The 17,219-nt window shown below is 43.3% G+C and overlaps 1 protein-coding gene across 1 annotated transcript in view; it reads left to right on the forward strand.

Moving 5' to 3' along the window:
• The first annotated feature begins 6,395 nt into the window (after positions 1–6,395).
• The window catches only part of stk17a (serine/threonine kinase 17a), a 70,719-nt gene continuing 59,895 nt past the window's right edge, over positions 6,396–17,219 (forward strand). Inside the window, exon 1 of the mRNA XM_060920714.1 lies at positions 6,396–6,888. Within this exon, the coding sequence (XP_060776697.1) occupies positions 6,725–6,888 (164 nt within the window). The 5' untranslated portion in view covers positions 6,396–6,724. The remainder of the gene's footprint in view (positions 6,889–17,219) is intronic.

A 17,219-nucleotide genomic window follows, 5' to 3' on the forward strand; every position in this document is an offset into this window, starting at 1 on the left:
CTACCAAAGAATGGTTAAAGAAGAATAAAGTTAATGTTTTGGAATGGCCAAGTCAAAGTCCTGACCTTAATCCAATCGAAATGGTGTGGAAGGACCTGAAGCGAGCAGTTCATGTGAGGAAACCCACCAACATCCCAGAGTTGAAGCTGTTCTGTACGGAGAAATGGGCTAAAATTCCTCCAAGCCGGTGTGCAGGACTGATCAACAGTTACTGGAAACGTTTAGTTGCAGTTATTGCTGCACAAGGGGGTCACACCAGATACTGAAAGCAAAGGTTCACATACTTTTGCCACTCACAGATATGTAATATTGGATCATTTTCCTCAATAATTAAATGACCAAGTATAATATTTTTGTCTCATTTGTTTAACTGGGTTCTCTTTATCTACTTTTAGGACTTGTGTGAAAATCTGATGATGTTTTAGGTGATATTTATACAGAAATATAGAAAATTCTAAAGGGTTCACAAACTTTCAAGCACCACTGTAGGAGATGGTTGATGGTCACTTTACTCCTGAATCTGTATCCATATCCATGGTTTGTGATGATCTGGCTGAGGGAGTTCAGGCCAGTGCAGAACAGCAGCAGTGATAGTGCATCACTTTGGTGTATGCTGCACTCGATAGTGACTTGTGTGATGTCCTTGGAGTTGGACTCCAGTGTTGATTTCCACAGCCAAATTGAGTTCTTGATGAAGGTTATCAGTGCTCTGGTAGCCTTGTATAGTGCCAAGCACTCCATGTGTGGGGCACGAGTCATAGGCTTTCTTGTAGTCAATCCAGCTGGTGCTCAGATTGGTCTGTCTAGTCTTAGAGTCTTGGATGATTGCTCTATCAACCAATAGCTGGGGCTTTGTCCCTCTGGTGTTTGTTTCCAATGCCCTTCTGAGCTTTGCTCATGTGTTGGCTTATGTGCCCACTCAACCTAGCTGCTATGATGCCTGAGAGTAGCTTCCATGTTGTGGGCAGGCAGGTTATTGGCCAGTAATTTTAAGGTATTGTGTCCTTATTGGGATCCTTCATGACCAGGATTGTCCTACCCTATGTTAGCCAGTCGGGGAGGGTGTCTGCTATTAGCAGCTCACTCACTTGGGCTGCCAGGCGATCATGGAGCACTGTTAGCTTCTTCAGCCAGTGGGTGTGGATCATGTCAAGTCCTGGTGCTGTCCAGCTCTTCATGCCTGAGACTCATTATTGGATGTCTGCCTTTTTGATTGTAACTGTTTTTTGTTCTGGGAGGTTGCTATGATCTGCTCTTACAGTAGGTCCACCAGCCACTTGGCATTGGTGTTGTGTGATGCCTCTTTCTCCCATATGGCCTTCCAGTATTTCTCAGTCTCAGCTCTGGGTGTCCTTGTGCTGTTGTTTCCTTACAGCTGGGAGTACTCCTTGGCTGGATCTTTGGAGAACAGGCCATTTATTCTCTTGGCCTCTGCTTCAAACACATATCTTTTCAGCTGAGTAGCCAGAGCTGTGATTCTTTGTTTGGCAGTCTCTAGAGCCTCCCTTATGGAAATCTTGTTGTATTTCTTTACCATCCAGGGCCTGTCCCTCATGATGCCCTTCTGCACCTCTGTTAGCCGGCTAACATCCCTCCGGGCTTCACTGATCTTGGCTTCCAACCTTCTTCTCTATGGGGGGCATTCTCTGCATGTTGCATTCTTGATTTTATACCCAAGTATCTCCAGAATTACTGTTGCTGTGGCATATATGAGCTCATTGGTTTTCATGATGGTGGTGTAGTGGTGATAGTGAGTAGAGTTGTGTTAACTTCTGCAAGCATCTCTTTTGACGGGACTTTGTCAGTGAGCCTGGGGAGTCATGGCCATGTTGCAGTTGTGTCTAGTCTAGCCACAATTTTCATCCTCAGATCAGTGGATGCAGTTGTCATGACTGGTAGTGGAGTGTCCTCTAGCTCTTCGACATGCCTCTTCTCTACTACTGGGGTTGCTCCCTGCTCCTCAGTTGCATTACCAGTTGCACAAAGTTTATCTTCGAATGGTGAATGTATATATCACGAGTGAGTGAAGTGAATGAGTGATATATTTTTCAACACACGAAGATAAACTTCATATCTTTGCACAACTGTGTAATGTTCTTTATATTATATGGACATACCCACAAAAAATATGCAATTTTATCAAAAACATTTTAATTTTGAGTCAGTTCACCATTTTGACAATGTGCGTAGAGGAAAACACTGGGAGTGATGTCATAGGAGTGAAAGGTCAGAAAATATGTCACTCAGATCCACAATATATTTTGGATGAAAAATGCGAGTTTTTCAACACGAGAAGATAAACTTTATATATTTAAGCCAACATGTGATTTTCTTTTTATTATTTAACCAGATTCACAAACAAAAAGTACCCAGATTTATCAAAACAATTCATCGATTTCCTCACAAGTGGCAAACAGAGAATTATGTCATGGTTTTGGTTCTTCATGTCCCGGGTGTAGCTCGTATGAAAAATATGAGTGGTGTATTTCCCAGTAAAACACTTGTGTCCATATATGAAATCTCACCAATAGGGCAGTGTGGTGCCGTAGCGTTGCTGCTTCCAAACTTCCCAGTTCAATTCTGAGCTTTGGTTTCTGCATGGAGTTTTCCATGTTCTCCCCTTGTCTCTCATTCTCTGGTTTCCTCCCTCCTCCCAAAAACATGCCAGTTTGTGAAACTGGGTTTTGACAGCCCTTCGGTGTGAGTGAGTGTTTAAGTTCTGTGCATAGTGCCCTATGATGGACTGGCATCCAATCTGGCATGTTTTCCTGCTTCACACTGAGTGTTGAATTGACCAGGATAAACTAGTAACTCAAAATGAAGGGGGGGGGGGGGGGGGGGGAATCACAAATATTAATTAAATATATTGACCACTTGCCCTGCGATTACCTGGCGACTTGTCCAGGGTATAGAGGATGTGCAGTCACGTGACTCACACGTGTGTACTCCGCCATATTGGACGGCATCAGGATTGTTTACCTTGCGTGAGCGTAATGGATCCAGGGAGTAATCCCCAAGAAAATTCGGAAAATACCCCATCTACATCACACGATTACTTGTCTAAGTTTGTTCAGCATCTTGAAGGTGACGTGAGGCAGCGTTACGTGGAAAAGTGTTCCAGGTTGGGGATTGCAGATCCATACAACTTGCCGCAATCCTTGTTCAGGGAAATTCGGAGCTGCGGTGCAGGCGATTTGCCCGATCTGGCCTACCACGACATTTACAATTTTCTTGTTAATCGTGAATCGTGTTACACTGGCAAAGCCCTCAAAGCTTACAAGAGCCTGGAAGCTTATAAATATTTTGTTGCGGGATGGGTATCCCAGCTATACCTCTGGAAGGTTCCGAAGAAGAATGTCTACTTGATAACCTTACGGGTAAGTGGCATTAAGACGTTTATCATAAAGAGACTATGCAGGACGTTTTATCGTAAGAATGTTCTAAATCTAAACTCAGTTCCAGATATGAGAAGAAAACAGTAAATCAGAAAGCTGCGCACATTTGCGCAGCTTCCGCAAAAACATGCGCAGCTTTCTGATTTACTGTTTTCTTCTCATACTTCCTATGTTTCATGGACTGTAACGGTATTTGCTTATTTAGTAATTTTAATACAGAATTTACTCTGATGAAATTATTCAGACACTCCAACGCCCCCCCTAAAAAAAAATTGGATCTGCACGATTCAGCCGTGAAAAAGGTGGCATCCGCCGTTTGCATCCCTGTTTAAACTCATAGGTTAACCGACTTTAACTGGCTAACGAGGCTCGGTGGTCGGTCAAGATTTTTTTTAGTTTTCGCCATCCCTACTATGGATTGGCCTTTCAAAGGCATATATGAGCCAAAAAGATAAAACATTGTCATAGACTAGGCCAGGGTAGTAGGGCTAGGCATAGCCATTTTAAATGTTAGAGATCAAGCGGACTGACGGCCACAAACACTGTACTGTCTAGTTTCTAAGTATGCAGTTATCATTCAATCCGAAAATCAACTTAACAGATGTACTAGGAGTATTGAATTAGAAGATTACACCTACCTGATATGAAGTGTTCACTACAAATTCGGCTGGTAGAACTGGGGTTCCAGTTTTCTCTTCGCACAGCGGACACCCATTTTGCGCGTCTCTCCTCGTCTGCGGGGAATCTATAAAATGACAGGCCCTCCTTTTAGCCCTGTCTATTGGCACAACCAAATGCTGAACAAGATATAACCATTCTCGAAAGATCTACTCCCACACACTTGATAATTAGAACGGGTTCATCTAAGTTCTATGCACGGCCTTGCCGTCCAAGATGGCAGATAAACAAATATCACGTGACCTCGTGACGTCATGTGCATGCTCTCTATACCCCGCCTCTCGCCCATAGTCAGCTGGGATAGGCTCCAGCTTGCCTGCGACCCTGTAGGACAGGATAAGTGGCTACAGATAATGGATGGATGGATGATATTGACCACTTCATACTTGATCTCACACATTTTGCTTTTCCTGATTTATCTTGTTTCATCCTCTATCATTCTTCTCAACCTTTGTTTGTTGTTCATTTTCTCACTGCAAATGATATCTCATCTCATCTCATCTCATCATCTCTAGCCGCTTTATCCTGTTCTACAGGGTCGCAGGCGAGCTGGAGCCTATCCCAGCTGACTACGGGCGAAAGGCGGGGTACACCCTGGACAAGTCGCCAGGTCATCACAGGGCTGCAAATGATATCAATAATAATAAAAAAGCTGACACTTTTTTCACTTTACTACCATTGTGGCCTGGTGGCACAGTGGGTAGCATTGCCACCACACCGCTCCAGGGTCACCACTTTGATTCAGAGCTTTGTGTCAAGTTTCACAAGTTCTCCCAGTGTCTGTGTGGGTTTCCTCTGGGTTCACCAATTTACTCCCACCTAACCTGCATGTCTTTGGACTGTGGGGGAAACCGGAGCACCCGGAGGAAACCCACGCGGACACGGGGAGAACAGCAAGAAGCAAGAAGGTCCGGGTTCGAGCCCCGTGGCCGACGAGGGCCTTTCTGTGCAGAGTTTGCATGTTCTCTCCGTGTCCGCATGGGTTTCCTCCAGGTGTTCCGGTTTCCCCCACAGTCCAGAGACATGCAGGTTAGGTTAACTGGTGACTCTAAATTGACCATAGGTGTGAATGTGAGTGTGAATGGTTGTCTGTGTCTATGTGTCAACCCTGTGATGGCCTGGCGACTTGTCCAGGGTGTACCCCGCCTTTCGCCCGTAGTCAGCTGGGATAGGCTCCAGCTTGCCTGCGACCCTGTAGAACAGGATAAAGCGGCTAGAGATAATGAGATGAGATGCGATAACGAAATTGAAGGCGCTGTTGACTCATGAGTTATAGAAAAAAAAAACAAATAAAGTATAAAAATAAATAGTAAAGTATACAGAATTGCACTGGTAAAATGATATAAACAGAATATAAACGGGGCGGCACGGTGGTGTAGTGGTTAGCACTGTCACCTCACAGCAAGAAGGTCTGGCTTCGAGCCCCGTGGCCGATGAGGGTCTTTCTGTGCAGAGTTTGCATGTTCTCTCCGTGTCCGCATGGGTTTCCTCCGGGTGCTCCGGTTTCCCCCACAGTCCAAAGACATGCAGGTTAGGTTAACTGGTGACTCTAAATTGACCGTAGGTGTGAATGTGAGTGTGAATGGTTGTCTGTGTCTATGTGTCAGCCCTGTGATGACCTGGCGACTTGTCCAGGGTGTACCCCGCCTTTTGCCCATAGTCAGCTGGGATAGGCTCCAGCTTGCCTGCAACCCTGTAGAACAGGATAAAGCGGCTACAGATAATGAGATGAGATATATGTCTCTCTCTTGAGTCATCAGTTTGCTCTGTCTGGTAGAAGGCATCAGGAATACTTTCTACCCCTGTAAAAGGCTTAGTCGGCCAGTCTGTTTACTCTAAGCAACTTGCATGCAATACAACTTCATCATTTCCACTCTCATCAGCAGGGGGCGTGTTTGCACGTCTTGTTCATTTGCAGTTTTTGCACGCAGACGTTATCTGGTCGGTCACAACGTAATATGCTTAATTTAGTCGCTGAACGCAAAGCGTGTAGTTATGTGGGAAATAATAAGTAGCACATCTGCCTATTAGTGAGTTCTTCTTGCTATTATTCGACGAATTTAAGTATTTAAGTGCCTGCTTTTATTTGAGTCCATTGTTATTTTCACGTCGTGTAGTTTAAACAGAAATAAAATAAAATAAAATAAATGTATTCTGGTCTTGTTGGTCCAAACATTTTGAAGGGAATCGGATTTGACATCTTGGCTCAGTGCCTGAGGGAAACCCTGATTACAAAAGCCCCGCCCTCTTTGGCTGAACTGCCTGTCAATCAAGGCTGTTACTACAGCAACGGAAATCGGTGTTTGCATTTGCATTGAGAGAGAGAGTTGCTACAAGTTAACACTACTCATCACCCTGTAGTGGAAACACACACACACCTAACAACCAAGATGAAAGTTTCGGAGGTCGCTTTGTTATGAAGTTGCAGTTTTGTGTAACTGTTACCAACGTGTTTGCGGGTTTTTTTTTCTTTTTCAGTTTAAATTTTTCTCCGTTCCAGTCAGTTGGTCTTGTTAATTCGGTTAGCTAGCTAGCTAACTACTCAAACTAACTACCTAAAACAAAGTTGACTCTTTTTCTTGCTGTCGTGACGAGTTCAGAAGTGCATCATCAGGTAAATTGCACTTCACAGAAGTAATTATTCCGCCGTTATGATTCCTGAATGTCCGTCTCGGACCGTCGAGGCGAGAAACTGCAGCCGGTGGCATGAAGGCGGTCAGAGCTGCTCCGGGTTACTGTGGGACATCCACAGTGTGATCAAGAGAGAGCCGTTTACCGAGCACTACACTCTCCTACCGGGGAAAGAGCTGGGCAGGTAAACACACACACACACACAGCAAAGCACATGCATGAGGATTTAAGACTTGATTCTGACCACACTGACAAGTCAGGTTTAAACAAAAACGATCAAATCAAGTGGGTTTTTACTGTCAATCCTGTATACCAGGGGCCCCTCAAACTTTTTTTTTTTTAAAGTCATACACCCGGTTTCCCCCACAGTCCAAAGACATGCAGGTTAGGTTAACTGGTGACTCTAAATTGACCGTAGGTGTGAATGTGAGTGTGAATGGTTGTCTGTGTCTATGTGTCAGCCCTGTGATGACCTGGCGGCTTGTCCAGGGTGTACCCCGCCTTTCGCCCGTAGTCAGCTGGGATAGGCTCCAGCTTGCCTGCGACCCTGTAGAACAGGATAAAGCGGCTAGAGATAATGAGATGAGAAAGTCATACACCCATCAGTACATTTATTTTACAAATAAACTCGAAAAATATTAGGTATATTGAATAGAAAAGAACTAAATTTCGTTGGACATTTGTGCAGTGACAATAAAGGCATTCTATTATTATAATTGTAAATTTTATATTCTTTTGTTATGAGATTTTTAGAATATATTTTAATTCATGCTATCCATAAGTGTTTTTCTGTGAGGCAAATATAGGGCGGCACGGTGGTGTAGTGGTTAGCGCTGTCGCCTCACAGCAAGAAGGTCCGGGTTCGAGCCCCGTGGCCGGCGAGGGCCTTTCTGTGCGGAGTTTGCATGTTCTCTCCGTGTCCGCGTGGGTTTCCTCCGGGTGCTCCGGTTTCCCCCACAGTCCAAAGACATGCAGGTTAGGTTAACTGGTGACTCTAAATTGACCGTAGGTGTGAATGTGAGTGTGAATGGTTGGCTGTGTCTATGTGTCAGCCCTGTGATGACCTGGCGACTTGTCCAGGGTGTACCCCGCCTCTCGCCCGTAGTCAGCTGGGATAGGCTCCAGCTCACCTGCGACTCTGTAGAACAGGATAAAGCGGCTACAGATAATGATATATATGGGTGGAGATCCCGGGGGGGGGGACATGACCCCCCCCCCCAATTTCTGAAAAACATGAATTGTCCCCCCCAATAAAAATCCCCTAAATTATTCAAAATTGTACAAACAAATGTATTTTCAGACAAATGATTCCCTGTGCAGTACTTTTTGAATGATGTGGCGAGCCTCTACGAAGTTGTGATTTATGGTTGCATGGTATGAGTTGCATACAGGCAAAAAAAAAAAAAATTTTGTGTCCCCCCCCCCAATCCTGGCATCGGATCTGCACCCCTGTGTGTGTATGTGTATATTTTATACACACACACACACACACACACACACACACAGGTAGTCGTTGACTTACGACTGCGTTTGGTTACAACTGACCAGTCGTAAACCGATCTGGTTGTAAGTCGGCCTATGTTAAATAAACGTAAGTATATTGTGATGTGTAATGATATTGTAATCATCTTAATGTCTTATTTCATCAACATTTTCTTATTTCATTACCTTGGCTCATTATTTGGTTTAAGTCAAACACTGCATACTACACTGCGTACAGTACAATTCGTTTAATATGTGCAAAACAAAACATACGAAATACAGGTATGAAAAATAGAAAACATTTTAGTTTGAAACATAGCAAAATACAAAATTTAGTGGCCGCTGGCATCACTGGTGCTTGGCTGTGGGTCGTCTACGTCATCATCAGCTGTTGCAGCGCTCGGGCTGGCGGGAGGATTTGTTCGTTTCATAAACCAGGAGCTGGGGTGGAAACTGTTATACGCAGCGAGAGGCTGGATGCTGGGCGCTGCCGGGAGCTGGGGTGGAAACTGTCGTATGCTCAGCTAGCTCAGCTGGGAAACACTTGCCAGTCATAACCAGACGGTCGTAAAGTCGATCGGTCGTAAGTTGCATAGGTCGTAAGTCGACGACTACCTGTATAGACTTCTGCTGAATGGGCTTTTGAATACGAGTTAAGTAAAGATTACGATTTTTTAGTTTTATTTATGGTTTTTTTTTTGTGATGTGATGTATTTATATTTATTTCGTTTTATTTATATGTAAATGCATCTTTCCCCTTCCTCCCCCCTTTTATTTATTTATTTATTTTAAATTTAATTATTTTTATTCTTCTTCTAGGGCACGCTGTTATTGTTAATGGTGTGACCCCCACCATTATTTTTTAAAATTTCTCATCTCATTATCTCTAGCCGCTTTATCCTGTTCTACAGGGTCGCAGGCAAGCTGGAGCCTATCCCAGCTGACTACGGGTGAAAGGCGGGGTACACCCTGGACAAGTCGCCAGGTCATCACAGGGCTGACACATAGACACAGACAACTATTCACACTCACATTCACACCTACGGTCAATTTAGAGTCACCAGTTAACCTAACCTGCATGTCTTTGGACTGTGGGGGAAACCGGAGCACCCGGAGGAAACCCACGCGGACACGGAGAGAACATGCAAACTCCACACAGAAAGGCCCTCGCCGGCCCCGGGGCTCAAACCCGGACCTTCTTGCTGTGAGGCGACAGCGCTAACCACTACACCACCGTGCCGCCTGGTGGAAGCTTAATAAAATAAATAAATAAATAATTCTATTTTCTTTTTAAAAAGTGTGTTCAGTAATATTTTGGAGTTGTTTTTGTTATTATTAATGACATTTAGCAGATGCTCTTATCCAGAGCGATGTACAATATACCCAGAGCAGTTTGGGGTTAGGTGCCTTGCTGAAGGGCACTTCAACCATTCCTGCTGGTCCAGGGAATCAAACCAGCAACTTTTTGGTCCCAAAGCTGCTTCTCTAACCAGTGAGTCCATGGATGACGATGATGATGATGATGATTTATTATTATTGAACATCTTAACCAATTTTATTAAAATTTATTTCATTAAAATGTTACTAGAGTCTAGTTGACATTATGCAAAATAGCCATAATAACTTTTGATAACGGACCCCTGAACCATGGCTCTGTGTAACCCGTGTATACACTGGACTGAAATGATGTTTCTTCAGGACTGTGGTGCAGCACATAAAACAAAGTATAAATACATAATGGTGCAAGACAGGTGTAAAAATATACAATAAATGCACAGGACAATGCATGCTGACTAGATGGAATAGCAGAACAGGATCGTTTGTTCGTTTATTCATTTTCTGTGTCTCTTATCTGTTGGAGCCAATCCCAGGTGACACTGGGTGAAAGGTAGGGTACATTCTGGACAGGTCACCAATCTGTTATGAGGGTAATACAGAGAGAGTGACAGACAGCCATTCACATTCAGGTTCATAGTTCTGGGCACTTGATCTGCACCTGATCCACATGTCTTTGGACTGTGGGAGGAAACCAGAGCACCCAGAGGAAACCCACAGAGGTACGAGGAGAACGTGCAAACTCCGTACAGATAGGCCCCAGTCGAGCAGCAGGTTCAAACACAGAATCGGCTTACCGTGAGGCGACAGAGCTAATCATTGCACTACCGTGTTGCCCACCAGTGCAAACAATTTTCCATAAACTCTACATTATAACGCAGTTAAGTTGGAAAAAAAAAAGATGATGGAAAAAGTGTAGCAGCAAGATGTCTCAAAGCAATGATTACAGAGTCTATAATTAAACAAGTACAGATCTCTGAACAGGGCGGCACGGTGGTGTAGTGGTTAGCGCTGTCGCCTCACAGCAAGAAGGTCCTGGGTTCGAGCCCCATGGCCGGCGAGGGCCTTTCTGTGTGGAGTTTGCATGTTCTCCCCGTGCCCGCGTGGGTTTCCTCCGGGTGCTCCGGTTTCCCCCACAGTCCAAAGACATGCAGGTTAGGTTAACTGGTGACTCTAAATTGACCGTAGGTGTGAGTGTGAATGGTTGTCTGTGTCTATGTGTCAGCCCTGTGATGACCTGGCGACTTGTCCAGGGTGTACCCCGCCTTTCGCCCGTAGTCAGCTGGGATAGGCTCCAGCTTGCCTGCGACCCTGTAGAAGGATAAAGCGGCTAGAGATAATGAGATGAGATGAGATCTCTGAACAAAGCTTTAAATGTTTGACAAGTGTGAGGTTGTTCACGATCAAGGGCATTGTTAAAGCGATGTCACACTCGGGTGAGTACGGCAAAGAGTCAACAAAGTTTAATGACATTGTCTAGCTTTGCTGGTCTCCTGGTTCACCTATAATTTGTTGCATCACTTATACTATATCTTAATATTCAATATTTCGCATTCTTATAGAGTACATAACTCGCAGTAACTCACTGAGGTCATTACAGGCACTTAATTCATCAGTGGCTTGGAAATGTGTTTAGTGGAAATTTGAAAGTTATGTGGATTCTTGACATTGATAGTGTTTGTAGGACATACTGGTATTTGCTCATTTACCTCATTACATGCTTTTGACTCAATGTTGCTTGCTCTTTTTATCGTCATCTGTGTTTAGGTACAGCTTGTTTATTTCTTCTGGGTTTCATTTGTTTTTGAAAAAGCTTGAGTTAGGTTAGAGGTCTGTTGGAAAAGATAAGGGTTGGATGTTTCAGGCAACTGAACCATTTTCCTTTAAGACTCAATGTTTCAGAACTGATAAAAGAAATGTTTCATCTCAAGTATTTGCTGATCAGCAAATTTCAGTTCCAGAGTCAGCTGTCGTTTAAACAGTTCAAGTCATCGTTTCAGGATTTAACTGTGACAAAGATAGTCTGTGTTCACTATTTTCATCAAGGGTTTAAAAAAAGTTACATTTCTCCTGTAAAAAGCAACCAGGTTTTAGGAAATATTATGATCTCGAGTGTTTTGAAATTTATGTAACATTGATTTTGAATCCCGGTGAAGCATGGAATGGTGTCTAATCCAAATGCAGAACTATCCATCCCCTCGTCAAGTATGTTACACAATTTTACATGAGAATGGAGAAGATCTTTGGAAGATGTTGGTGACTAGTGGTGGGGACATGTACCGGTGAAGTACTTGTTTCATAATCACCTTGTCAATTAATAAAATAATGCTGAAAATGTGCAGCATTATTTTAGCACTCGCTCACTTTCAGTAAGCATTTTATTCATGAAGCCTATCCTGAGAACGCTGGACCTGAGGTAGGACCATGCAATTCATGGGACACCAGTCCAATATAGATTGTTTGTTTGTTTCAACACAGACTAAAACAGGGAAATGTGTAATGGCTTATTTTTTGCTAAAATGTGCGGGGACACTTGCGCAATTGCTTATCGACATCCATGGGGTACAAAATGCAGCAACATTTATTTATTTGGGAAATGAATAAGTGCAAACTAGTAGACACCCACTACACTATTATTAATTTTTTTTTCCTTCTTCAAATTACATTCATGTAACTTGAGTGCTGACTCTTTCTGGCTCCAACAAAACAGTTAACTTGAAGGAGTTGGAGCAGTTTTGCCTTGAGGAATGGGCAAAAATCCCAGTGGCTAGATGTGCTAAGCTAATAGAGACCTACCCCAAGAGACTTGCAGCTGTAATTGCAGCAAAAGGTGGCTCTACAAAGTATTGACTTTGGGGGGTGAATACCTACGCACACTCCAGATTTCTGTTTTTTCATCTTAATTCTTGTTTGTGTCACAATAAAACAACACATTGCACCTTTAAAGTGGTAGGCATGTTGTGTAAATCAAATGGTGCTAACCCCCCAAACATCCATTTTAATTCCAGCATGCAATGCGACAAAACAGGACAAATACTTTTGCAAGACACTGTATATCCATGCTTACTCTTGGTACCCTGTCAAAAATGCGCAGTGCCACTGCCTTCTTCAGTATCGCTAGAAAGACACCAACTGCCGGAACCAAATTCCTTGTGTGTCAACATATAGTGGTGCTTGAAAGTTTGTGAACCCTTTAGAATTTTCTATATTTCTGCGTAAATATGACCTAAAACATCATCAGATTTTCACACAAGTCCTAAAAGTAGATAAAGAGAACCCAATTAAACAAATGAGACAGAAGTATTATACTTGGTCGTTTATTTGTTGGGGAAAATGATCCAATATTACATATCTGTGAGTGGCAAAAGTAAGTGGACCTTTGCTTTCAGTCAGTGCGTTTACATGCACATCCAAATCGAGCTACTGTTGGTAATTGAGCTAAGGGTCCCAGCAGGGGTGCCAGAGAAATCCAATCCTACATGCACACAAGGAAATCGAGCTATTGTGTGAGGTACATTGTGCACCCGAGCCATAGGTGGCGCTACACGCCCCATCGTGTTGGTACACTTCCGGTTGTCGTCATGAAGAAGAGCTATTCAAGAGTATAAACAAAGTTATCAGTTCCGTGTTCACAAGAAGAACGATGACGAGGACAGCAACATCGATATATATAATTTCAACTCCTTAAGCTGAATGAGCATGAACTCTATCTCCTCATTGCTCCAGAAGTGCATGTTTCTACTACTGTTGTCATGCCGACCGAGGCTGTTGTGTTTCCCGCTTGTGGTCTTGTCACTCGTCACTTCCAGAAGGGGCAGTGCTGAAGTAAGTAGCTCGACTACGTAGCTCGATAGGGTTTACATGCACGAAGTAGCTCGGCTACAATCGCATAATCTAGGTCGCGTAGCTCGATTACGAGAAATCCAGTTCATTTCGATTTCAGCCGAGCTAAGGTGTTTCCATGGCATTTAGAACTTAGATTTCAGTCGAACTACGACAGAAATTCGATTTTCTCTATGTGCATGTAAATGCACTGTATCTGGTATGACCCCCTTGTGCAGCAATAACTGCAACTAACTGCAACTAAACTGTTGGATCAGTCCTGCACACTGGCTTGGAGGAATTTTAGCCCATTCCTCCGTACAGAACAGCTTCAACTCTGGGATGTTGGTGGGTTTCCTCACATGAATCAAATCAAATCAAATCAAGTTTATTTGTACAGCGCTTTTAACAATAAACATTGTCGCAAAGCAGCTTTACAGAATTTGAACGACTTAAAACATGAGCTAATTTTATCCCTAATCTATCCCCAATGAGCAAGCCTGTGGCGACGGTGGCAAGGAAAAACTCCCTCAGACGACATGAGGAAGAAACCTCGAGAGGAACCAGACTCAAAAGGGAACCCATCCTCATTTGGGCAACAACAGACAGCCTGACTATAATATTAACAGTTTTAACAGGTATAACCCTCAACTGTCCTCATGGGGCCGTCCTTCACAGGAGTGGGGCGATAAAACTCCGACCAGACACAGGGCACCAGGATGGATCAAGCAGGTCCGAGGGGCAGAAGAGGCCAGCATCTCAATCCCAGGATCAACATGTAACTCAGAGGGACAGATGGGGGGGGAGAGAAAGAAAACACGTTGTTAGGTATGCCCTAAAAATGACAAGTATTAAATCTGTGTGGTAGGCTCGCAGAGACGAGAGTCTTTACATCAGGCATGACGCACAATGGCATGTTAATATGGTAAAAAAATATATCATGACCTGCTCTGGCTGGATGCTTGATTGGGTGATGGGAGCACACTCCTCAGCAATGATGAGATGCAGATGGGACCCTTAGGCCTGGCCAAGACAATTCAGTTACATTTCACCGGGTCTGGGACATGCGACAGAACGTCTGACGGCCGATTCCCTGCAGGCTACGATAGCCAGTCGAGGTCCCCACCGTCTCCACCAAAAGATTTCCTGTTGACTCCATGTAACTCAGAGGGACAGATTTGGGGTGGGGGTGGGGGGGGGGGGAGAGAAAGAAAACACAGGTGGTTAGGTATGCCCAATGTCACCTGAATAAGTAGGAACAGTATACATATTGCACCGAGTACAAGCAGGGACTCCGGCAACTAACTATGACAGCATAACTAAAAGGAGAGAGCCAGAAGGTAACACAGGCATGAGGGAGCCCCGGGACATAAAGCAGCCAGCCACTGCACCGTCAACAAACTCGAGTGAGCAAGCGAGTGGGGACTGACAGCATCCATACATCCCAGTTTACCAAAACACTCTATGTCTGAGGACCCTCCAGATCTACTCCTTTACCTCATAAACACCATTAACAAAAGGCTTGACTAAACAGATATGTTTTCAGCCTAGACTTAAATGCTGAGACTGTGTCTGATTCCCGAACATTACTTGGAAGGCTGTTCCATAACAGTGGGGCTTTGTAAGAAAAGGCTCTGCCCCCTGATGTAGCCTTCACTATACGAGGTACCAGCAGATAGCCTGCACCTTTTGATCTAAGTAGGCGTGGCGGGTCATAGAGGAGCAGAAGTTCACTCAGGTACTGTGGTGCGAGACCATTTAGTGCTTTAAAGGTCAATAGTAGTATTTTATAATCAATACGAAATTTGATTGGGAGCCAATGCAGTGTGGATAAGACAGGCATGATGTGGTCATATTTTCTAGTTCTAGTAAGGACTCTTGCTGCGGCATTTTGAACTAACTGGAGCTTGTTTATGCACTTATTGGAACATCCAGACAGTAAGGCATTACAATAATCCAACCTGGAGGTAACGAAAGCATGGACTAGTTTTTCTGCATCATGCAATGACATTAAGTTTCTTATCTTTGCAATATTTCTGAGATGAAAGAAAGCTATCCGGGTGATGTTATCAATGTGAGTTTCGAATGAAAGACTGGGGTCAATAATCACTCCGAGGTCTTTTACTGCTGCACGTGAAGAAACAGAAATGTCATCCAGAGTTACTGTGTAATCAGAAAACTTACTTCTAGCTTTATGTGGTCCTAGCACAAGTACTTCAGTCTTGTCAGAGTTAAGCAGAAGGAAATTTATAAGCATCCAGTGTCTAATGTCCTTAACACATTCCTCAATTTTATTAAGCTGGTGTCTCTCATCAGGTTTTGCAGAGACATACAACTGTGTGTCATCAGCATAACAGTGGAAACTAATACAATGTTTACGAATAATATCGCCCAAAGGTAACATATATAGAGAAAAAAGCAGTGGACCCAAGACAGAACCTTGTGGAACACCAAACTTTACCTCGGTACGTCTAGAAATATCACCATTTATATCGACATACTGATAACGATCAGTTAGATAAGACCTGAGCCAGGAGAGGGCCATTCCCTTAACTCCCACAACATTTTCTAGTCTATCCAGAAGAATGGAATGATCAATGGTATCAAATGCTGCACTAAGGTCAAGCAACACAAGTAGCGAGACACAGCCCTGATCAGACGCCAACAGTAGGTCGTTTACTACTTTAACCAGTGCTGTCTCTGTGCTATGATGAGGTCTAAATCCTGACTGATACATTTCATGGATGTTATTCCTATGTAAATATGAGCATAACTGCTGTGCCACAGCTTTTTCAAGGATCTTGGAGATAAAGGGGAGGTTTGATATTGGCCGATAATTGGACAGCTGACAGGGATCAAGGTCAGGTTTTTTAATCAGGGGTTTGATAACTGCTAGTTTAAAGGATTTGGGTACATAGCCAATCATAAGAGAAGAATTTATTATTTTTAGAAGCGGTTCAATTACTCCAGGCATTATCTGTTTGAATAGATGTGTCGGTAAGGGATCTAGTATGCAAGTTGAGGCTTTTGATGTAGAGATTAATGAAAGTAATTCAGTTTCTTTTAGGGGAGTAAAACATTCTAACTGATGATCTGATACAGTTATATTGTTAACTACAAGGTCACTTTCATTGTCTAACCTTAAATTAGTAGTTTGAATTTTTTGTCGGATATTCTCAATTTTGTCATTAAAAAAATTCATGAAGTCGTTGCTACTACATACTGCAGGTGTGCATGTGTCTATAGTGGACTTATTCCTGGTTAATTTTGCTACAGTATTAAATAGGAATCTAGGATTATTTTTGTTATCTTCTATTAGGGAGGAGAGATATGTTGATCTCGCAGCACTAAGAGCTTTTTTATACTTCAGGAAGCTCTCCTTCCAAGCTAATTTGAACACTACCAATTTTGTTTGACGCCATTTACGTTCCAATTTTCGAGTGGTCTGTTTTAATGTGCGAGTGTCATCATTATACCAGGGTGCTAATTTTTTGTCTCTGACCATTTTCCTTTTTAGAGGAGCTACATTATCTAAAGTATGGCGGAATGTTGACTCTAAGCATTCAGTTGCCTGATCGAGTTCTGCAGGGGCTGACAGTGACCCAATCAAAGTTGACAGCTCTGGGAGATCATTTATAAAGCTCTGTGCAGTAGTTGACGTGAAAGTACGTTTAATACAGTAGCGTGGTGAGGTGCATATATTATTACTCAGACATATTTTGAATGAGATGAGACAATGATCTGAGATAACTTCAGACTGTGGAAGTATGACTATATTGTCTACGTTTAATCTGAATGTTAGTATTAGATCAAGGGTGTGACCACCATTATGGGTCGGTCCTATGACATTCTGATTAATCCCGACTGAATCTAAGA

The sequence above is a fragment of the Neoarius graeffei genome, chromosome 5 (assembly GCF_027579695.1).
Source record: "Neoarius graeffei isolate fNeoGra1 chromosome 5, fNeoGra1.pri, whole genome shotgun sequence".
In the NCBI taxonomy this organism is placed as follows: domain Eukaryota; kingdom Metazoa; phylum Chordata; class Actinopteri; order Siluriformes; family Ariidae; genus Neoarius; species Neoarius graeffei.